Source organism: Polyodon spathula, chromosome 25 (assembly GCF_017654505.1).
Source record: "Polyodon spathula isolate WHYD16114869_AA chromosome 25, ASM1765450v1, whole genome shotgun sequence".
Lineage (NCBI taxonomy): Eukaryota > Metazoa > Chordata > Actinopteri > Acipenseriformes > Polyodontidae > Polyodon > Polyodon spathula.
Genome location: NC_054558.1, coordinates 20,195,817 through 20,219,616, shown reverse-complemented (window position 1 = coordinate 20,219,616; position 23,800 = coordinate 20,195,817). Strand labels below are relative to the sequence as shown.

General features: G+C 43.4%; 2 protein-coding genes across 3 annotated transcripts; one reads left to right on the top strand and one right to left on the bottom strand.

Annotated features, from left to right (window-relative positions):
• Positions 1-518: 518 nt before the first annotated feature.
• ube3b (ubiquitin protein ligase E3B) lies at positions 519-16,485 on the bottom strand. Its single transcript, XM_041228193.1, is given in 27 exon segments — positions 519-4,098; positions 4,279-4,371; positions 4,461-4,572; positions 4,892-5,074; positions 5,246-5,304; positions 5,517-5,582; positions 5,796-5,933; positions 6,016-6,126; positions 6,322-6,498; positions 6,912-7,031; positions 8,779-8,878; positions 9,111-9,225; positions 9,546-9,664; positions 10,197-10,368; positions 10,484-10,660; positions 10,811-10,977; positions 11,392-11,569; positions 12,049-12,169; positions 12,260-12,365; positions 12,899-12,981; positions 13,103-13,188; positions 13,324-13,420; positions 13,560-13,664; positions 13,906-13,965; positions 14,201-14,321; positions 14,840-15,009; positions 15,550-16,485. Coding segments are annotated over 26 exon segments (3,219 nt in total). The 5' UTR covers positions 15,001-15,009; positions 15,550-16,485; the 3' UTR covers positions 519-3,906.
• Positions 16,486-17,042: 557 nt separating this feature from the next.
• LOC121299936 (BTB/POZ domain-containing adapter for CUL3-mediated RhoA degradation protein 3) lies at positions 17,043-23,777 on the top strand. Of its 2 annotated transcripts, XM_041228187.1 has the most exons (7): positions 17,051-17,157; positions 18,118-18,331; positions 20,268-20,437; positions 20,594-20,680; positions 20,899-20,951; positions 21,066-21,261; positions 21,433-23,777. In XM_041228187.1, exons 1-7 carry the CDS (start codon positions 17,155-17,157, stop codon positions 21,649-21,651), a joined length of 942 nt encoding a protein of 313 aa, XP_041084121.1. In that variant the 5' UTR covers positions 17,051-17,154; the 3' UTR covers positions 21,652-23,777. The 2 variants fall into 2 exon arrangements, with proteins under 2 accessions (XP_041084122.1, XP_041084121.1); XM_041228188.1 differs by having other exon boundaries at positions 17,043-17,157; positions 20,268-20,680.
• The last annotated feature ends 23 nt before the right edge of the window (positions 23,778-23,800 follow it).

Sequence of the window (23,800 nt, the reverse complement as noted above, 5' to 3'; positions counted from 1 at the left end):
AAGGACCGTGTAGTTCAGTTTTGTATGCTGATTAAAAAAAAACAAAAAACTTCTTTATATGAGGGCATGTGGAAGACACAAATGCATGATGACCTTGTATGAGAATGCCATTATTTCCCCATATAAAGCAATGGAAAAAAAAATTAAAAAAACATATTAATGTGTCCAGCTATTTTCAATAACTCATGCATGAAAGGGTTAAGGGATATCTTGATAGATGTGTGGTCAATGCAGTAACTGAAATGAGAAATCTGTACACTGATGAAGGCTCTAGCCGAAGCATTTGTCTTCTTAACTTAGTTTCTTCTCAGTTTAACCTTGTTCTAGCCTTTGGGAGTGTTGATTGTAAAGTGTAAAGAGGCTAATGTACTCTTTGGTATTTGCTCCAATTCCCATTAATTCAATGAAGAAAAACCACAGCACACAGTTAACTGCAAAGTACAGATTTAAGAAAACCACAGGGGTAGCTACTCATAAACAATAACATTAATATTTTACAGCAGTAATGGGGGGGGGGGGGGGGGGGGGGGTTATACACATTAATCAAAATGTTTACATTAAAATTGCATTATTTAAATTACTAGCAATTCACATAGTGCAACGTTGTTTTTTTTTTTTTTTTTTAATGACACTGTATAAAAGGGGAACGCTAGCTTGGTTAAAGTGTTAAAACGTCTGGCTTTTTTTTTTTCAAGAACTGTAAAAACAGGGAGCACAAAAGGGGAAAGTGAAGGGGTCGGTTTACAGTCGGGCAAGAAAAAACGCCCAATGACCACACTATTTTGCATTTACCTGTGAAGACTCATTTGGGAAGATAAATTGCAGGGGATCCAAAAAAATATAAATATAAATAAAAACTTGCACACAGGTGCCTCTAAATGTACTGGAGGAGCTCCAAGGGATTGCTTCAATTAAAAACAACGTGTCCCCAATCTCTTACAAATCTCACTCTCACAATCATGCATGCAGAGCCCCCCAAATCACTGAGGTTGGTGGTGGTTCCCCAGAAGCATAACCAAATACATCCAGCAATGCTCCCCCAAAACCCTAACACACAGAACTCTCTAGAAGCACTGTGCACAGTTTGCACATTAAAACATCTGGCTGTGATTATGGTGTCTATTGCTTACATTTTTATGTTCTTTTTGAAGAGCAAGTGCCGTTAAACAGCTGCATTCTCAAAAGTGCAAAAACGATCCTGCAAAACCATGAAGGGAAAGAGAAAAGCTTCTCCATGGCGATGATGTGATGCAGCCAATATAAAGGGTCTCTAAAAAAAAAAAAAAAAAAAAAAAAACATTTCTACACACGTTTGACATGACTGAGCGTGTCCACTGAAAGACAGCCCAGCTGAGATGCATCAATCTGTTTGCAGTTGAAGGGGGGGGGGGGGGGGTTATAACTGGGTGGGAATGCAATGCAAGGTCAATTGAATTGCCTTCCCACCTCCCCAATCCAAACACATCCTCAAGTGAGCCAGTGACTGTGTACTTTCCAAGTCGTTTTTCATGCAGGGGGTTACATGTAACAGCACACCAACTGACTTACTGCAGAGGGCCAACAGCATTCTCTCAACAGCACTGCAGTGCACTTGGCCCGTTTTCCATTCCTGGAGTTAACCAGATTATGGCTTGGTTCCGTCAAAAAAAAAATGACACCAATTAAACTGCCGACTGTAATGGAACCAGCAGCTGGGGTAAAACAATGGAATCAGAATAGACAAACAAAAGGTACACTGTACGCTATATACAGGGTTAGAAATCACTTTGCACAGATGTTGCAGAAAGCCCAGTTGCTGGGCAACAAGGCTCTAGAACTACCAGCATGCAGCAGACACCTTTAAGTGTTACTGCATAACATCGTCCAGAAGGAGAATGCAGCATTTTCACAGGGGCGCGTCCTTCAATGCGGTGATGATAGGTTTCCTCACAGAATTAGCACAAAGTGGCCAAGTCCTTTATTATCAATAGAACACGTTTTAGTTCAATGGAGAACGTGAACATTGCTTTGAAGACGACACAGGGAAGTCCTTTATCACAAAACCACCACTGGCTCATTCCTCTTTTGTGGTAGAAGATTAGGCTTAGCATCAAGCTGGAGCCCATCTTGGCTTCAGCACGGTATAAAAAAAAAAAAATTAAAAAAAGGAAATGTTGGTGCCAAAATGATAAACACAGGGAAGAAACTGATCAGTTTCATACCCTCTGTTATAAAAACCTTGCTGTTCAGACCAGCTGCCACTTCTCAGTCCAGGAGCTTTCCCGTGATGTGTGCGTATCTCCTGTGTAGTAAATCACATCTCACTGACGCTCCACACTGTATAGTTTGTCTTGTTAAGCTCTTGTGCAGACCCAGTTTCGTTGGGTCACATCTTCCTTGAAAGGGCAGTTCTGGAATTTTCACAATTGGGTGCTCTTCCATTTGGGTCTCTTTATATTCCTGGAGAGTGCAGTTAGGGCTGTCTGGAGCAGGGATGGGTGATCCTGGAGAGTAATCCCAGCTGATCTAGAGGCACAGGAAACCTTCCATGGTTGTAACACTCAATAATATTGAGATACTGGAAACATGCATAGGATTGAAATAATACAAAAAAGAACATAACGACAGCACGACTAGCACATTCAAAACTGACCACGAATGTATAAAAGTAACGTGCGTTACTGTGCGTTCCTACTTTTGAATTAATGTTGCTAGTTTTAATGATTTACTAATAAACTCGTCCCTTACTGAGGTCAGTCAGGATAGGTAACAGGTTCAGGGCAGCTAGAAATTGCTTCCCCATTGCTGCATGAACCGATGCAATTCGGTTCCTTCAGTGCACAATGTGCGGCTTTGTCAATTATGTAAAATACAACTTGCTCTAGATTTTTTTTTTTTTAAGTTATTGTTTTATAAATAAAGAAAAATGAATCTACGCAACATGACACGAGAATTCCACAATGCTATGGGCTCTCGCTAGAACAATACAGTTAGATTACTTGAATCCAGCACCTGTCTTATGTGTTTTATCAGTTTGTTGGCTTGTGGATTTTGAGATGAACCGAACCGAGCAATAAAAAAAAAAATCCAAAGAATAGGGAAGCACCCCAGTGGATTGCTCGGAAGAACTCTCTTCAAATCCAGATAGAAGACATACATCATTCAAGCACACAGACATCCACGACAAAGGAAGAGGTGCAATGAGATCTGAAGAGTGACATGAGCACCCAATCAATCAGCACCACACTGGAGTTTCATAGTGTAATGTATAGGGGAGTGGGGCTGAGGTCATTATTTTAAAAAGTGAGTTTTTCTATGGAAGGGTTACACAATAAAGGAGACATTAACTTAATTAAAAAAACAAAGTCCACTCATTCATTTCACCGAAATCGCACTTACTTTGTTTAAAAATAAAAGCCAATGGTTTGCAACTGCAGTCTACTGAGGCCTCTAAATGACAGGGCTTTTGCTTCAACCAGAATACGAACTTCTATGTCTGTGTTGCTTTCTGGTGCTCATAAACTACAGCACTCCTTGCAGCCCCCCACTGAGTCTTTGGAAAAGCAGTGCGAGTGTGTGGGTGTATTCTGATCTGGGTTGAAACAAAAACCTTGTCGTTTACAGATTCAAAGGACTGGAATTAATAACCATTCGCTTTTATTTACTTAATTCATCTCTTTTTTTGGGGGCGGGGCGGGGCACAAGAAGAAGGGGTTCACACGCCTCCAGCTAAAAATCTGCCTCAATGGCAACACAACCCAAGATTTTCCAAGGGTGGTTGCTGCTTCAGAAGTATAGAAGACCCATCTCCAGGACTGTACAATGGCATTCGAGAGGCTGGTATTTGCTGGACTGTGATGGGGGAGTGTGGTTAGGCTCTTGCCCTGCCCCGCCCTCCTCTCCTCTCCTCTCGCTCTGGGGTGTGCGCTAGGACAGCTCGAAGCCTGTGTTCATGCTGATGGCGTAGCGCAGTTTGTCCCGCAGGATGCTTTTCTTGCTGTAGTTAGGCAGCTTGAGCAGGTTAAAGCAGGTGGAGGAGGTGGGGAGCCGCCCTCCCGGCTCCTTCTTGCGGATGGTGAAGAAACCCCTAAGGACACTGCCCAGAGTGTCTCCTGTGTCCTGCAGAGAGAGACACCCCACAGGTTACAAGGGAAACCAACTGAGCTCTGCTTGGTCTAATCCGGACTGGCTAACACAGTGCTAATGGGCTGTGTGGCCTGTTATGAGAAAAGATTTTCTGTGTGCAAGACCCAACTATTTCACATGAAGGGTAATGATACAATGCAACAATAGCCTTACCTGATCGTCGGACACCTCCACACAGCGGATAGAGAAGGGGGGCTTGAGGTAGGCGAAACCCAGGAGTGGAGGTCTGGAGCAGCTGGTGACAAACTGCAATGTGAAACATTAGCTGTCAGTTTAAGGGGCGATCTCCTTGGCTCTCTATTGTAAGAACCCTGCGCTCAGTGTCATTGAGTTACCTTGAGAAACATGGCTCTCTCTTCAGAAGTGAAGTCGTTCGCCATAATGTCCCAAAGCCAGATAATCACCCGATGACTGCTGTGAAAACCGCCGTAGTACACAGTGTGCTTTCTGTAAAATACACAGAAAAAACTGAATTAGGCACAGGCACAATAAAATAAAGAAGAAATAAAAAAACATCCTCTTTCCTACCCATAACGTGACACTGTCCTCATTTGAAATTGGCACAACTGGCTGTTAAAATCTGATAAAAACGGGCAGGAAAAAGGAGACCCGTTCAATCACTTTTACAAACTGTCACGCACACAGGCTCTGCGGCATGCATGAGCGACTATCTGGAATATTTAACAAACGAGTGAATCTACTGTACTGCAGGACCCAGGATCCTGCTCATACCCCCTCTCCCGTGCCCTGCCCTGGCTGTACCCACTTGAGGTCCTCCAGGTCGATCTCGGCGTTGTCCCCGGAGATGAGCCTCTGCACCTCGGGCGTGGAGAACACATGCAGCCACTCGGGGTTGATGATGCAGCGGAAGCCGCGGATAAAGGCTGTGGTTGGCTCTTTAATCTGCGTGTGCATTCGGAAGTGAGCCATCAGATGGATGTAGCTGATCCTGGAAAAACACCACAGGCAATCGGACAATTTAGAGCAATTATCAATTTCATTCATTCATTCATTCATTCATTCATTCATTCACCTTGTGGATGTCCTTCAGCTTTTTTAGGTGAGATCTACTGAAGATGTAAAATACAGTATTCAACAGTGGAAGTTATTTTATTCTTACTTGTTCTCATTGGTAACCAGCATGGTCTTTCCTCCTGGAATCAGCTCATGGCAAACCAGCTGTGAAGCACAAGAAGACATGACTTTAACAAGTGGAACAAAACTCAACACTCCCTCTGCACTCTTAGCCACCTCAGATATCAGCAGGAGAGTTCACAGTGGATTCAGACCCTCAACTTGCAGTCCACCGTCCACAGCTTGGATTTCAATACTAAACAGTATTAAACAACGCCTATCGAGAGGTGCTCTAGGAATGACCGATACCACATTACCTGCCCCATGACATCTTCATCGTAAGACAAGGTCAGACCAAGGTCACCAACGTCCCCGTCATAGCGCTGGAATGAAGAAAACAGAACATGTGGCGCATCAGGACCGGCCTCCTATCAGCACTCCTTGTAAGAGTTCCAAAAATGTACATTTCTGCTACATATGTTCTACAATTGTGTGGTTTAAGCCATTGCTGCAATTACAGGAACGACAAAAGAATAGAAAATACTACTGGAATCCTGTACATGGCTTATTATCTTGATAAAAGTGCAAGTTCTTACCTTAATCGACGTGAGGTTCTTGTAAAACTCGGAGTCCAGCGATGGCAGCTCATCGATGGAGCTGTAGAAGGTGCTGTGATGGTGTCCGAGGACTTGGCTCAAGAAAAAGGAAGCAAAAGGCACGTCCACCACGATCCCCTAAAATACAGCAAATTCACCACTAAGTTTTAGTTTCTTTTAGTTTCTTTTTAAACGCCACTGATCCCCACACCCAGCTCACCTCGTAGATGGCTTTCCCCAGCATCTTGCCCACGAACTCAAAAAGCTGCAGGTGATTCTCGTGGATGTAGGAGGTGGGCGAAGGGTAGAGTCTTTCATCCCCGCTGGTCGTCTGCATAGACAGTAAAGACTCATTTACAAAACACCCTGTGCAACAATCTAGGCTCACGTTAGTATCAGTCATGAATAACCCTGCTCCTATTTTTATTCTATAAGTAGGAGGCGCTTGGATATCACTAGTCACCTCAAGGATAAAGCCTTTTCAAAACCCAGAGCTATTGAAATACAACGAATGGGAGCTGCATACCCTGAAGAGGTTGAGCGCAGGGTTAAACACTTTCTTGATGATCTCCTCTAGAAACTCCTTAAAGACTCCATCCTGGTCGATGCCAGCCTCGTCCACCCCCAGGTCATTCACGAACTTCACCCGGATCACACCCTTGATGGAGTTGACGGGCAGCCGGCGCAGCTGATCATAGCCGTCCTGCGACAGGGCAGAGAGACGCAATGCATGCACGCGGAACTCAGAGCCTGTGTTTCATTTCACCCCAGAGCTACCATGTTCCCATGGAGTCGACCACACACACACACACACAACAAAGCAAATCATTTAGCAGATTTAACAGCTGGACCAATATTCCAATAGTACTTTTTATTACAAACCTTCCTTTATCTGGGTAGTAAAAAAAAAAAAAAACAATAATAATAATAATAATAATAATAATAATAATAATAATAATAATAATAATAATAATAATTTGCATTATATTTATTGTTCAATTAAAAAAATATTTCAACCTTAATTTTGGTATACCACACAAGCCAGAAGAAATACTTTCAAGATCTCCAGACCACTAGAAGAGGTGTGCAGAAAAGGGCACTGGCGCACATGCATACCTCCAGCATGCGAGAGCGCCGGATGGTAATGTGGGTGACGTGAGGCGAGGCCGAATTCGTCTCCACCAATCCCAGAGACTCCTTCTCCTTCGTTACAATGTTGCGGAACAGCAGGACTCTCTGCAAAAAGAGAGAGTGGGGGAGTACAGCATGGGAAAGCTAGGTCTGTGAGAGTGTTGGAGTACAGCATGGGAAAGCTAGGTCTGTGAGAGTGTTGGAGTACAGCAAGGGAAAGCTAGGTCTGTGAGAGTGGGAGAGTACAGCATGGGAAAGCTAGGTCTGCGAGAGTGGGGGAGTACAGCATGGGAAAGCTAGGTCTGTGAGAGTGGGAGAGTACAGCATGGGAAAGCTAGGTCTGCGAGAGTGGGGGAGTACAGCATGGGAAAGCTAGGTCTGCGAGAGTGGGGGAGTACAGCATGGGAAAGCTAGGTCTGTGAGAGTGGGGGAGTACAGCATGGGAAAGCTAGGTCTGCGAGAGTGGGGGAGTACAGCATGGGAAAGCTAGGTCTGTGAGAGTGGGGGAGTACAGCATGGGAAAGCTAGGTCTGTGAGAGTGGGGGAGTACAGCATGGGAAAGCTAGGTCTGTGAGAGTGGGGGAGTACAGCATGGGAAAGCTAGGTCTGTGAGAGTGGGGGAGTACAGCATGGGAAAGCTAGGTCTGTGAGAGTGGGGGAGTACAGCATGGGAAAGCTAGGTCTGTGAGAGTGGGGGAGTACAGCATGGGAAAGCTAGGTCTGTGAGAGTGGGGGAGTACAGCATGGGAAAGCTAGGTCTGTGAGAGTGGGGGAGTACAGCATGGGAAAGCTAGGTCTGTGAGAGTGGGGGAGTACAGCATGGGAAAGCTAGGTCTGCGAGAGTGGGGGAGTACAGCATGGGAAAGCTAGGTCTGCGAGAGTGGGGGAGTACAGCATGGGAAAGCTAGGTCTGTGAGAGTAGGGGAGTACAGCATGGGAAAGCTAAGTCTGTGAGAGTGGGGGAGTACAGCATGGGAAAGCTAGGTCTGTGAGAGTAGGGGAGTACAGCATGGGAAAGCTAAGTCTGTGAGAGTGGGGGAGTACAGCATGGGAAAGCTAGGTCTGTGAGAGTGGGGGAGTACAGCATGGGAAAGCTAGGTCTGTGAGAGTGGGGGAGTACAGCATGGGAAAGCTAGGTCTGTGAGAGTGGGAGAGTACAGCATGGGAAAGCTAGGTCTGTGAGAGTGGGGGAGTACAGCATGGGAAAGCTAGGTCTGCGAGAGTGGGGGAGTACAGCATGGGAAAGCTAGGTCTGCGAGAGTGGGAGAGTACAGCATGGGAAAGCTAGGTTTGCGAGAGTGGGGGAGTACAGCATGGGAAAGCTAGGTCTGCGAGAGTGGGGGAGTACAGCATGGGAAAGCTAGGTCTGTGAGAGTAGGGGAGTACAGCATGGGAAAGCTAAGTCTGTGAGAATGGGGGAGTACAGCATGGGAAAGCTAGGTCTGTGAGAGTGGGGGAGTACAGCATGGGAAAGCTAGGTCTGTGAGAGTAGGGGAGTACAGCATGGGAAAGCTAAGTCTGTGAGAATGGGGGAGTACAGCATGGGAAAGCTAGGTCTGTGAGAGTGGGGGAGTACAGCATGGGAAAGCTAGGTCTGTGAGAGTTGGAGTACAGCATGGGAAAGCTAGGTCTGTGAGAATGGGGAAGCACAGCATGGTCTTATCATAGATAAATAAAAAGATTAACAGAGATGTACATGTACCATGAATAGAAATATGACCCCCAATGCATAGCAGTTCAATCCATTCCTGGTTTTACTGGGGGTTTAAATAAGAAGCTCACATTAATACCTGGGATGGGTGAACTGATATGCAATAGGAGTCTTCTTTCCATCCATGATGGCTCTACTCACGTTTTTATGAGGAATGACGTGTGGGATGTACTGTAGTAAGAGCTGGGCTCTCCTCTTTCCCTTATCTAACTCCTGGAACAGGAGGCTGGGCTTCAGGTCTCTTTAGAGCAGGGAGAAGAAAAACAATCATTACAGTCAGAGCCTCTCTTCACCACTGTGACACACTGCGGCCCAGTCCCTCAGATCGTCTCTAGTCCCTTGGATCTTAACGCTAGGCCACCCTGTCTCCCAGATTAGCTTAGCCCATCCTTCAGCTCTAACAAGTAGCTGTACCACCTCCAAGTAATAAGCCACAGTGCTCATTCCAGCCCCTAGGTGGCAGTGTAACTCACTTGCGCAGCCAGTGATCGTCCGGTGCAAACCTCCGGCGGCAGTCCCGCTCATACAGCACCATCAGCCAGCCGTGAACTGAGTGGAAGAGATCCAGGGTCTCCCCTTTCGCATTCTCTACAGACACAAAGTGGAGGCATTCAGGCGTGAGTCCAGAGTACAGGACATCGCTGTTGTTTACCACTGTTTAAAACTCCTTATCAATTTGTGTCTTTCACATTCAGAGCTACACAAGGCTGGGTAAATAATGAAGCTTCTGTTGGAACTTTTTTTGGAATACGTAATCTGATTTCCTAAATAAACTCTGAGCTGCACTTGCACTAGTCCGGCCCAAATGATTTTATTGGTACTGTCCTGGTTTCCATCAGATGTTTCCTTTTTAACAAAGAGGTTCCTGCAACATGTAAATCGCCCCGGTTTCAGACAGGTGCACCCACCCAGGATTCCATCCCAGATCATCTTATACACAAAGGTGTTGAGGAAGGAGGAGATGGTGACCAGCTCTTCTGTTTTAAAGGAAATCTGCTCTTCATACACCTCTATGTCATCCAGGATCCTGCAACGATTCACACTCAAGATCAGAGGACGCAGTGTACATTCGCACAAGGGCAACCGTGTTTGTACTGAAGGATACTTGACATGGAAGTATAGTATTGTGTCGTGGTGTACTATTTAAATTAGAAAAGAGAATACTTTATTATGATCAGATTCAAGTGTACAGCATTAAGAAGGGGGCTTTTCACTATGGCTCACCTGGAAAACCAGATCCAAAATGCCAGTCTAAATTAATGCAAACACATGCTATCCCTCTAACTCTTCAGTGCAAGGGAGGGGATAGGTAATGTATGCCATGCAATGACGAACTATTTAGTACTGGCTAATATAGAGTTAGAGGCTTATGTGATGAGGTGGCTAGTTAAGAACTAGTAGAGGGCTAGTATAGGGTTAGTGTAGAGTTAGTACAGGGCCAGTATAGGGCTAGTGTAGAGTTAGTACAGGGCTAGTATAGGGTTAGTATAGAGTTAGTACAGGGCTAGTATAGGGTTAGTGTAGAGTTAGTACAGGGCTAGTATGGGCTGGAGGCTCACGTGATGAGGTGCCTGGAGCAGTCACAGAACAGCATGAGCATGGCCAGGAGCCTCTTGGACTCCTCTGTGTCATTGTTCAGGCACTCCATGAACAGCTTGAGCCCTCCCTGAGGTCCCAGCTCACAGATAAAGGCCCAGAGCTTGGGGAGCAGGTCGTCCAGGTAAGTCAGCCCTGAGGTAAAGAAGAGAGATAAGCAGTGAAATCTGTCTCATTACAACGCAAGCCAATGAATGGGTTTAGCTGGTGGGGGGGGGGGGGGGGGGGGGGGGGGGGGGGGGGGGCTGACCTGTAAGTTCTGCAGTCTAGAGCAGTCTGATCTGTGTGAGCGTGGTGAGGGCAGTCTGGTATAGCACACAGATACTGCACACCTTGCGCACCTCCATCGAGTCCACACGCCTCCCCCCCACTGGCTTCAGGATGTTACGCACCGAGGCAGACTTCTGGAACGCGCGCTTGAAGAGATCTAGAGGGAACGAGAACAGGAGCTTTTAATAAAATAATCTTGATAACCTCGTATTAGTTTGTGGGTACAGCTGGGCTCCACAGCTCGAGGACTGGGATCGTGCAGGATGACAGTCCTGTGCAGCACACTAGGAGAGCAGTGAGCACTCACTCTTCACGGGTAGGTTGGTCTGCTGTGTCGATGACTGAGCGCCTGACTGAGCAGGCTCCTGGCTCTCCAGCTTCTTGCTCAGCACATCGCTGAAGAGCGTTCGGATCACAGTGACCCCCCACAGGTACTGCAGCTGCTTGGTGACCAAAGGCATAGACTCATTCAAACTGTGCCGAGGGGGACAGGAGAGGGGGGCGGGTTAGTGCAGTCACACAGCAGGCAGACACAGCAGTTTCATTTGAGAGGCTCCATGCAAGATGCAACATGCAATATTTCTAGTTTCTGGCAGACACGGCCATTAAATAACTAGATATATACAAGAAACTTGTACTTTTAAGGTATTCTTAAGCTGTATCTTACTAATTTCACAACATTTACACTGTTGCTAAAGAGGCAACAGCTTAATTGATGCACAATGTCTGGAGCCCGGTGTTTTTTCTGAGATAACTGGTCAGCAGAGTAGCTGGTTTTAAAGAAGAGTATGTGACCTTACAGCTCCGTTAAAAAAAGTCTTATTTCTCTCTAATAGTGGAAGTGAGACTAGGCTAGGTTTCTGGGAGAAGTAAACCGGTCTTGCTGACCCGTAGTCGACAGTCTGGGAGAACCAGCCCAGAACAGGGTGCCAGTGGGTGAGGTTGGACTTCTTCTGGGAGACGTATCTCTGGCAGTAGGACAGCATGTCGGTCAGGTCCCTCACAAAGTGGTTGGCTTCCTCCTCCAACACCTTCTCAGTCAGGTAGCCCAGGTGGATGAGGTTCCCTGCAGAGACAAACACACTAGCATCCTCACCAAGTACAGACACACAAAAAAAGTGGCTCTTCAAATATTAGCCATTTACAGAATTACTGCCTGAGATACTTGTTCTTTATTTTGCCACCCAAAAATGGGTTTAACATAGCTCCTTAAATCTCAGGCAAGCAAGTGAATTCGGGACTTCACTGTTGCCCATAATGCTTTGCCTTGATTTTGGCAAATGAAGGGTCTTGTAGTTTCATAGAACACAAGGGTAAGGTTTAAAACCGGTGAACCACACTCTTGTCTCTCCCATGAGAGTTAATTTACTTGTGTGTTGAACAGTGTTGCCCCCCCCGGTGGGGGGGGGATATGACATGAATTTCTACTTCATTTTGATTTCCGATCTCTCGGATTACTCTAACCGGAACCCTACTTACGGGCAACTGCTAAAAGGTCTTTAGCATTTAAGGTGACATTTCTGAAAATGTAATAGGAGTGCTTACCCAGAAGGCACAGTGTGTGGCTCCCTTCCAGGCACACACAGATATCACTGCACTGCTCCTCCCTGCTCAGAAACAGGATGAACTTCCGCAGGAGGTCGTGAGCCTGGATAGTGGCTATGCACTGCAAAGACACAAGAGCAATCCTGCCTGTGAATCACTTCCAACGGCGTGCAAGCAAATTTCAATATGTACTGTAATGACGTTTTATTACCTCCGGTGTAAGAGTGTGGAAGTGTGAGACGATGGCTGGGACAGACATGATGTGGATCAGCAAGGATCTCAACAGGTTATCAGAGAAGTGAGCTGCAATAACAGGCCTAAGAACACAGGGAAAGACACACTCCCTTACAAACAACCACATTTCAAAACTACCTGACTATACAGGTCACCTTAAGTGGTCATTACAAGCAGGTTTTTGGGCTGTTTTTGTTTGCATTCTTGGTCAATTTGTAAGTTAGGCTCATAACATGTAACTTAATAAACAGATTACTGAAATGCACAGGACACAGGAAGCAAACGAGAAGCCTTGGAGCCAGCAAATTCATTAGGGAGTCTGCAGTACAGCAGCCGGAAAATTTACTAGAGGCTCAGCAGCAATACCAGGCAGCTCACTGCTTAGTTTTCTAACAAATAATTCATACAGACAGCTCACTTCTATCTTAAGAATTACTGGAGGTAGCAAATTTAATAAAGGTAATCAGTACTGGGATTGTAGCAGACAGAAAATCCAATACAAAGAACTTAAGTTAGCAATTTCAGTACATCATAGTAGCCTGGCAAATCAATAGAGAACACTAGCTTTACGGGGTCACAGCTGCAGGTCACATACAGTGATCAGGATTTCTCTTACCGTAGTGCCAAAGTAAAGATGGCTGTTAAAGTGGCTTTTGAAAGACAGGGCCTGGATCTCGCCAGTCCATTTGTTAACAAAATCTGCAAGAAATGAACGATTAACACTGGATTCAAAACGTGGCTATTTTGTCATTATGCATTAAAGTCCTGTAATAACATTCACTGTATTGCACTGACGGTCGGTGGAATGGCTTTGCGGTACCTGCAGTATAGTATAAAATCCCTTCTGATTGAGTTGGCCCATAATGTTCTCACAAATCCGGTTCAGGGCTGGCCGAAGGGCCTCTCCTATATCAAAGAGAAAAAATCTTAAGGAATTTCCCTTATAAAATATGACTGTGTTGTGATGTGGTAAAAGCACTGCAGTGTGCAGTAACGCAAAGACATGAAGCACAGATCCCAGTGCGCAGTGCCCGTGCTCACCCTTCGCCCGGAGAATCTTCCACATGCTCGTGTCTGTGAAGGTCACCAGCATGCTGAGGTACAGGGTCACCATCTTGTTGTCTTGCAGGATGTCCGGCTGAAAGAAGAAAACATGTGTTTTGCGTAATGAGTAAAAATACGTTTTTAAAAAAAGAACAATTCAATCTAATATTTCACCTGTTACATTCTTGGAATACACATGATAGATAGACAGACAGATAACTAGTCCCACCTACCTTTAGCTTTTTCAGGAACTCGCAGGATATCCAGAGGATGTCCTTTACCTGTTTTATCCACAGGAGAGTGAGGTCTTTCGAAAGTGCTAGGGACACATACCACACCTAGACAAGAAAAAACACAGGGCAACGATGAGCTTGGGGCACATGTCTTAATCAACTTCTACTGCTGAAATACAGATATATTGACAATGTACAGCTCTATGAGAGGTGTAAAGGCTTGAAGCACATGACTGGTTTGTAAGGGAGGAGTAAGATCGCTGCCTGTATCACCCATATGGAGGAATGGGCTAGCTGTCTTTGTGGAAACGACAGCAGAAAGGAGATCAGTAAGTACAACACTAACCTTGGGTTCATTCTCCACCTCCATGCTCCCGAGGATGCAGCGGCACAATTTTTCAAACCTCTGGACAGAAATAAAATATATGCCATACTGTGATACTAGGATTGCAACTACTAGCATTTCCTCAAAGTCCTGAGGGTCTGCCTGCTACTTACAGTATTACAAACTTATCCCAGGTCACAATACAGAGAATTAAATGTAAAGCACACTAAAAAACACATCACTAGAAAATGTTAGGGTTCACTCTGTGATACCCAGCTAAAACTAAGGGAATCACATAGACAGGGCTCTTACTCACCAACTTATCTTCTTTCATTATGAATATAAATAATAATTTCCTTGCAATTTTAAAAATTGAAAGTGCGTTTCTTTTAGAAGATCCAGCATCACAGCCTTCAAAGAATTCATCAACCTCCCTCCTGAAAAAAAGAAAGTATAGATTCAGCAAGTGGTCACATTGAGCTGCTGAGCAGAAGAACCAGCACATGTTTTTAATACACTTCTCAAATGATTTAAAAGGGAAATATATGCTTGCAGATGTAGACTGGCATCCAGAGGGAAAGACTTTAAAGGAGTGCTAACTTTTAAAATCCATTTACTTACTTTATTTAGGATTATCATACAACTCCACGTACACAAGGACAGTTCAGGCTTTTCAACTAACATCACAATGCACTCTGATACATTTTACCTGTCTCGGGTACCTTTCACAACAGGACTACACTTACCAGAATGCACTGGGATGCAAGTTGAAAAGCCTGAACTGTCCCAAATTCTCCTAGTGTACATGGAGTCATATAACCTAAATTGTATTAATATTATTACTGATCCCTCGTTTATTGCACTAAAAAATAACGTTTTTAGGAACGCCTGCAGCTTGGTTATGCTACCCATGCCCGTATTCCAGTCAGGGCTCCGTTCTGATTGGCCACCTCACCTGATTTGCTTCTGCAGGCGGCAGCGGCAGAGGAAGCGTCGGATGAGAGCCTGTATCTGCGTGGCAGCTCTCTCCCGCTCCCGCTGCCCCTTCCTCTCCTCGCGAGCCTGCCTGGCCTTGTCCAGGAACTGGGACTTGGAGGACTGAGCCACACCAAACATCTTTCACTCCTAACGGGACGGCACAAAGCACAGGCTTACACCATCCACAGAGTGAAACCGGCAGCTCTTCAATACAGTACAGCAGTGCACACACACGTCATGGAGCACATTTTGACATGTTGTTGTACAGTGTATTTTTGTTTTATCTCTCTGCATACAATGCTATTCATTTGCATTAAACATTTAGCTTTTCTGAACATGTGCTTTTAATACAACAGTTCACTACAGGGTGGTTAAGTCAGGGGGAAAAAAAAAATCCCATTTACTACAGAGCACCAAATTGTGTGAAACAAGACTCCAGAACGACCACCTCTTCTGGTTATAAAGGCCCTTACTGCTGACAGCTGCAAGCGGAATATCTCTAACTGCTTAAAATGGGCATGGTGGGTCTCAGAATGCAGCTGTTGCCCAGGGACACAGTACACCTCTTGGCAGCCATCCTACTGACTTTATAAAGTTGGCAAGGACCATAACACGCTGAGCTACACTGAATGCTTTATATGATGTTCCCCGTTTAAGGAATGCATAAATAAATACAGCGCGACTCACCTAAAGCTTTGCTCTTGACTGGAGATTCACAGTTCATTACAGAAACCACATCATGCTTTGCCTTTCTCTCCCCGGCTCAGACCAATCAGAGAAATCCAGAAAACGCCGCAGCAGCGGGTTTAAATCCAGCAGCTAGCTGATCAGCGGTGTCATCTCTGAAGAACAACAACGGAAATAACGACTGCCTTTATAATGCCTAGAAAAACTGCATAGCCTTTTCAAACAATTCGTCACAATAAATGCGCTTCCCGATTCTATGCAAATACGTAAAATGCCCTTTACCCTCTAAACGTGTATGTGTACAGGTAGCACATTGTGTAATATTAAAGGGATATTTCAAAGCAATGGGCTGAAACAACTGATTTCGCTCACCACGGCAAGACAGTGTGGGTTAAGGTGGGTGGATATTTACACCCCTCCCCTCCAATTTTTTTTTTAGCAGAACAAGAAAACGAGATGGGAATATAGTGGTTAAATATTATAAATACAAGTTCAAACTCTACCGAATAACCTACATAGAGACTGTTTGCTTATGAACGCTGTCACCTCAGAAAGCTTACTGTAGCGTTCCTAATAGTACAGTATTCCCACGAACCGAGAACAAAACACGCATTTCTACACTTAACAGAAAAGTTAGTTGACAGTTGCCATTATTAAAAATACCAGTTAGGTTAATATGTCAAACAGTGTTCCTTCCTGCCTGTCTGTTAAATGACACAATATAACATAAAAGTAAAACACACACACACACACACACACAAAAAACGAATATCAATTTATGCACGCCGAAAATGATGAACCCAAACTATCGCTATTGTACATGCTGTAATTCATAAAACGCGACTCCCTTATTAATATACTCGTGAAACAATACGTGAATATGTGTTGTCAAGGAATTATAACGTTTTATCACCAAAGCAGGAAATTAAAACAAAAAAAATGTAAACAATAAAAACAAAACCATACACTGAATTCAGCCATTAATCCTCGTGGTTTTACATCTAAACCCATCCGGGGGGAATCCACAGATTTCATTCTTCTTAACATTTACTTAAACTCCATGTTTAACGCTTATAACTAAAAAGCTGATTTTTTTTTTTTTTTTCTCTATCGAGAGTTCATCTTTTTCGTAACGTACGTGCATAAAGTGGGTATTTCAGCGTTCCTATAATGTAGGAACTATTTATTTTATCTTTTGATGGCGTTCTGTTTGCTGTTACACACTGCGGGGCGGAAATAGTTTTTGTTGGCATCATTGAGGGGCAGAAAGGGTTGGGATTAACGAGGACGCTCTGCTGTACCAAAGATCTGCCCGGAGCCTTTGACACTGAAGAGTATCATTATCCTTGTATAGTTCTACCTTCTTATCGATGGGCAGGAATTGTTCGTTTCTTTAAAAACAGTCCACTAAACTTTCAAGAATAAAACCCTAGTAATGGAACGTAGCCGCTCTAGATGTGCTCTAGATCTCGGTGGCGGTGGATTACGTGACGCTCTCTATCCGATGAGGTCATCTCTGACGGAAATACATTCGTAGCGGCCGTGCCCAAGCCCGGAAGTGGGTGTTTCCTTCCTGACTGCTTTGAAGTGTTGTTTCTGGATTTGATGGTAAAACACGAAATTAACTTTTTATTTATAAGCTCGAAGTATTCGGGTTGTTTTTCAGAATGTATTAAACGTGTCCGTCGTTTTTAAAAAGCCTGAGGTCGCTTGTAAAAGAAGAGAGATTCACTGTAGTTGTGTTGTACGATACGAACAAGAAAAAAAAAAAAAAAAAAAAGGCTTTTAAACTTCATAGTTTTCCGAGGTCAGACTTACTTAAAAAATATTCTATTCTTAAACGCAATTATTGTGAAATTATTTGTAAACATACAATGTAACTGGATTTAATTAAATTTAAGTACTGTAACCACAGTTTATTAGGAGTGGAGGCGTTAAAGGAGGAAAGTCATGTCTTGGGTCGACTTGATCAGTAAGCTTGGGTGTAAAGAGAAGATGAAATGTTTAAAACATGTTATTTCTAATATTAAATTACTAGCTCGTCTAGAGAACACGAACAATGATCTGTAGCTAGGAGAAAGATAGCCTTGCTATATTATTAATGAAAACTGTTCAGACGACAGTGAATCCTCTCGGGATTAGGGTTATGAATAAATCATTTCCAGTAATAAATACTGGATCCCAGTGGTCGCTTTATATATCCAGGGCAGTGTTCCGACTGTTTTACTAATAATCTAATAGCAATTATAAATAATGTGTTGATCACTTTATATAAATGTTTACTTACTAGTCTTTTTTTTTTTTTTTTTTTTTTAAGAATTTAAATAAGAATAAAACACTGGTTTGTATCAGGCCTGAGTCAATTACAATTCCAGCAGAATTCTTTACTGAAATCTAATTACAATTCCAGTGCTGTTTTGTTCAATTACAAGTGCCAAGGTTCAATTAATTAAGAATTGCACAATTGTAGTTTTGATTGAGCCCAGGTCTGGTTTGTACTATATAGAATTTTACTGTTTTAAAAAAAACTTATATCTAAATATATATGTGTGTGTTCTCTGTGTGCAGGAAGAGATGTCAGGAGAAAGTGTGGTGAGCACGGCTGTGCCAGCGGCTACAACCAGGACCACCTCGTTCAAGGGCTCGAGCCCCAGCTCCAAGTACGTGAAGCTGAATGTGGGGGGTGCACTGTACTACACCACCATGCAGACCCTCACCAAGCAGGACACCATGTTGAAGGCCATGTTCAGTGGCAGGATGGAGGTGCTCACAGATAGTGAAGGTATGGGCAGGATCAAAGGACTTTGCACCAGCAGTACTGCAAGGTCTTTTGCTTTCAGAAGAATGCAGTGCTTGTGTGTACAGTACACATCACAGGGCTGGATATAAAGCTTGCCACTGCATTGCAGGTTGAGCTGTGCCGTGTTTCTCTGCGATCTTACTTTGTACAGGTAACAGATTTTGTAGAACAGAATTTAAAAATTGCTTTTGTACGTACATCCAAGGAGCCCCAGACAAAGCAGAGCTTAATGCCAGAGCTGCTGATGGGTGTAAGCAGGGTCAGAAATAGAAAGGTCTTTGTTCTCTAAACCTAAAAAAAAAAAAAGAGAGAAAAAAACTATGCAAACTCTCTTGGCCGTATTCAGAAATATTAGCTCTCTGAAATGCATTGACTAATACTTTATGAATGCTGTCTGCTGTTGTACAGGCACAGTAATGAAATCAGCACAAGATTATGCCTTGTGTGTATACCCAGTGCTCTTACAGGATTGATGCTGTACTGGTGTGTGTGTGTGTGTGTGTGTGTGTGTGTGTGTGTGTGAGCGTCATTACAAGCATACATATTCTTCTCTTTTTCATGTTATTGGGTTGAATAATGGTAACAAAAAAAATGATTACAAAACATTACAGCTCAGGCCTAATAATTGAAGCTTGAGATACTAAACTCTAAAGAATTGCAGTGTGCACCAGAACACTGCATTTAATTCATGCCTTTGTTTTAGTTACATCTTTTGAATTTTCAGAACACAGCGTCCAGTCTTAATAGATATGAACTAAATTCAGATTGCCAAAGTTCTGATCACGGTCCGATTCACGACTGGATTATACATCAATGCTTGTGAAGTAGACATATACTGTATCATCCCTCTGGCTTTGGTGGTTATTTTAGGTTGAGAAACCCTACTATTCTTTGGTATTGACAAGTTAAGGATAGTTACTATAGCAAATTGCGAGCCATAAATCTTAATTTGTATTAGCATATGGTGTTGCATGGTTGTGAAGTTAAAAATAGTAATTCTTAATAACAGCATATTGTGGTTACAAACATCTGGTTTTGTGCAGGATGTTCAAACTGATTCTGGGTTAAACATCTAGAGTCTCTCTCTCTCTAACTATCTATCACTGTAGCCCTCTCCCTCGTCATCCTCCCACTGTGTATCTACATCCCTCCTTTTTTGTCCCTCTCATTCTTCTCTCTCTTTGATTTGTTTGGGCCGCAGTTCAGGAATACAGTACTAAGGAAATGCCTGGGATTTAAAGACTTGATTTTACTGAACAAAAAAGGAAAAGAAGAAAATGACCTGGTCTCCCACTGTTTTGACATGTATACTTAAATCACCTCTTTAAATCAGAATTGTAACTCGACACTGTTTTCTTTAAATACTTTGAACTGTGTTTCATGTGTATGATACTGTGTAGCTGTTTATTTCTTTACTCTGTGCTCTGATCTAAACTTAGAAACTATACCCCTTTAAAATCTATCTATCTGTGAATCTGTTTGTATCGTACCTCGCCCTATTCAATATTATGTAGGCTTTCTAAAGTCACATTTAAACTGTATATGTGTAGGTCATTCTGTTAACAACTTTTGGCCAACAATACTTTTTTTCCTATAAATAGACCCCAAAGTTTACAGATAGTGAACTATATTTTCCACTGTTGGCAAACTACAGGAAAATTACCCACTCTATAGTAAATATGCGATGCGGGCAATTTGCCTCGGCGTAAGGATATAGTGTGTTCGGTAATAAAGCAGAGAAACCTAATGTGTGGTCTGAACTGAAGTTGATTGGAGATCAGAGAAAACATACAAACATTCCTCTTTGAGGCCCATAACTCATGTTAAAAATAAGTCACTTTTGGGAAAGGTAGTTGTTTTTTTTTTTAATTACCTGTGTTTAGCTTGTGTTCCTGACTGTCTCTCTTGTCTCCTTCAGGCTGGATCCTGATTGACCGCTGTGGGAAGCACTTTGGAGCCGTCCTGAATTACCTGCGTGATGGAGCAGTGCCCCTGCCTGAGAGTAGGCGGGAGATTGAAGAGCTACTTGCTGAGGCCAAATACTACCTCGTGCAGGGGCTGGCAGACGAGTGTCTGGCAGCATTGCAGGTACCAGCCTCCCTCCCGATTTTATCCCTTTCTATACCCCTTTCTCTCTCTGCTTACCTGGTACAGGGGCTGGTAGAGACAAGCCTGTCCCCACTGTCTCTCGCTTTGTATGGATTCTACCTCAGAAGTGTAATGGATTTGCTTTTGTCATTGCAGAACAAGGACACGTACGAACCATTCTGTAAGGTCCCTGTGATCACATCAAGCAAAGAGGAACAGAGACTGATAGCCACCTCTAACAAGGTAATCAACAGCAGGGTCATCTCTCTATGGCTCTCAGTAAGAATACCACAACCATGTGTTCTGTTGATGCATCCTTTAATGGCTCTCTGTGGACTAGACTGAGACCACTGGAGCTTGTCGCACACTACAATGTATATTTTTGGAATCGGTTTTTCTGATTTGGTCACTCATGCTGTGGTTTTGTTCACTCATGCCTTTGGGATCTCTTCTTTCCTCAGCCTGCTGTTAAGCTGCTGTATAACAGAAGCAACAACAAATACTCTTACACCAGGTAAGCAACTGCTTCTGTGCTGAGAGCAGCTTTCGTTGGTTGCTGTTCTGCTGTTTTGCAAAACGCCCACGTTATTTATACATCTTGAAATTGTGTGCATTTGTTTTTGTGCAGTAACTCGGATGACAACATGCTGAAGAACATAGAGCTGTTTGACAAGCTGTCACTGCGCTTCAATGGCAGGGTCCTCTTTATCAAGGACGTCCTGGGGGACGAGATCTGCTGCTGGTCCTTTTACGGGCAGGGCCGCAAGATCGCTGAGGTCTGCTGCACCTCCATCGTGTACGCCACTGAGAAGAAACAGACGAAGGTAGAGTTAATTAGGCATGGGAGTGGGGCCTTGATGTTCAAGCCGAAGATGGCCTAGCAGTTGGTGTTTAGGGACAAGTAGGCAGGGTGGCTCCAGTAACTAGACCTCAAGCACTGGGATGCTGTGTGAGTGTTGAGGTCAATGCTAATCTGAGGTGTTTGTGTTCTGTAGGTAGAGTTCCCCGAGGCTCGAATCTATGAGGAAACTCTCAATATCCTTCTGTACGAGGCGCAGGACGGGCGCGGTCCAGACAATGCTCTGCTGGAGGCGACAGGGGGCGCTGCGGGGCGGTCAAATCACCTGGACGAGGACGAAGAGAGGGAACGCATTGAGCGAGTGAGGAGGATCCATGTGAAACGGCCGGATGACAGGACACACCTCCACCAGTGAGAGGAACCAGCTGACCTTCCCCTACCCGTGCAGCTCACCTCCACTTATACTGCATCTCCTGCAAACACTCCCCTTTGGGATTCCTACAAAGGTAAAAGACAGCAACTGTTCATGGCTGTCTGCCATCTTAGTCTTTCCTGTTACAGTTACTATCTGAATTCCCATATTCAATACAGTCACTGCTTTCTGCCTTTGTCCAGAGATACTGAATTTGAACAGACCGGTTTTGTAATTTATAAAGGAAATGAATGTTTGCTGTATTTTGCCTTTAGAAGGCACTGTGCTGCCTGTAAAGATGGGATCATAACTCACTTTAAGACATGTTGGCAGCCTATGTTTATGATAGGTATGTGACATGGGGTATGGAACACTTTAATAGAATTCGGACATCAGTCAGTAATTTTGTGATAAAGGCTGAGGTGTTTTTTCATTAGTGTGTCTACAGGATTAGAGGTGCACACATCCTTTCTGCATCCAGACTGATTCTCAGAATAGGAAAGGGTCATGTGTTTCAGCGGGATGCGAGATAGTCGTTTGTTGGTGGGAATGCAAGTCTGTGTTTGTGTAAGTATGTACAGAGAGAATGTACATAAACATTCAGATTGTTCGCTGTATACACGCAGTGTAGCAGCAGTTTTAAATGGTTTGACTTGGGATTGAAAGCCTTTGAGTCATTTTCTGTAAGGTCCACCTAATTCCTACTTCTTAATACACCTTGTATATTAATATTCCAATGCTTCGAGGTGCTGAAGTAAAGCTACGGTTGAAAATAAGCAAAAATGGTTGGAAGACAACTGGATGTTGGCGTTTTTTTTTTACAAAAAACAACCAAAAAAGCCTGAAGAACAAAAAAACATATTTTTTTCTATCAGTTTTATTTTGCAGTTCAGGATAACATAAATCCTAATTCCTCTCCTTTCCCAGAGCAGCTGTAAAAGGTTGTCTCCTGTATAGTAAATTTTATGTCTTGCATACTTGTGTGTGAGTGTTTGTTTGTGATGTGAGTTTCTAGTTCCATAAGTCAAAGTTCTTCATTTTTTTAGCTGCTTACCATTATGAATTTGCACCATCCATTTCCGTACTATCAATAAAGGTGCTACTGAATGCTAAGTGCCTGGAGTAATGCTCTGTTTCAGTGGATGATATCACTGGAGTCAGATTGATTTGTAGTATTGGCAATTTTAAACTTTTATACATAAATGTTGTTTTTTATTCCTCTGGACATTAATTCAACAGTGTGAAAAAAGCAAACAAACCACAGAGTAACAAAACTAAGCTTCTACTGTATAATGAAAATCAGATCATGCAAATTTCTATTCCTGTACCATGTGATTCAGCAGCTGCTTTCTCACTTGTCACTTTGAATGCTGCAGAGCCTAAATAAGTAAGACACAAACTAAACTAAACTTGTCTTCTCTGTATTCCAAACGTGGGCATTACATGTGTTGGCTTTATGTTAAAGTGATTTGTTGGAGTGATGTGTGTAAAATGACGTGATGCTTGTAGTTGTTGTAGGGATCCCTGATAACTTCCATTAGCTACTGTGTTGGTGAATAAGTGCCCGCTTATCTGTTACCTGTATTTAACATCTTGGTATTACAGTAGGGGAGGGGTTATGAGGTTAGAAATTAAGAATATCCTTCCAAATTTACAGTAATGACCAAGTAACATGGCACATGCTGCAGCAGTGTTGCCTGCCACTAGAGGACAACATTACATAAGGAACAATAGACTCTGACCAGTTAGCACAGGTTCAGTCATAGAAGATGGTCACTTCTACGCATAGTAAATGCTTGGAGTAAAGTCAGGGTTTTCCCAGTAGATGCAGTAATCTCAGTCCTTTACTGTGTTACATCTCACTCGAGAGCTAAAGCCTACAGTGTAATCTCTGAGCTGCAGTAGAAAACGTGTTGGAATCAATACTGTACTTCATTCCAGGCTCTCCCAACGGAGTGTACGTTTATTTTGTTAGATACAAATCTGTATTTTTTACAATCATTATAAAAACTACAAAAAAAGAAAAACTGTCACTATTTAGCTGTGCACAAAAAAGCTTAAACTATATTTATAAATTTTCTGTGTGTGTACTTCACATGTACTTGTACACTAATAAAATTTCTACAAGACCTTTTTTTGTTTTTTTGAATTT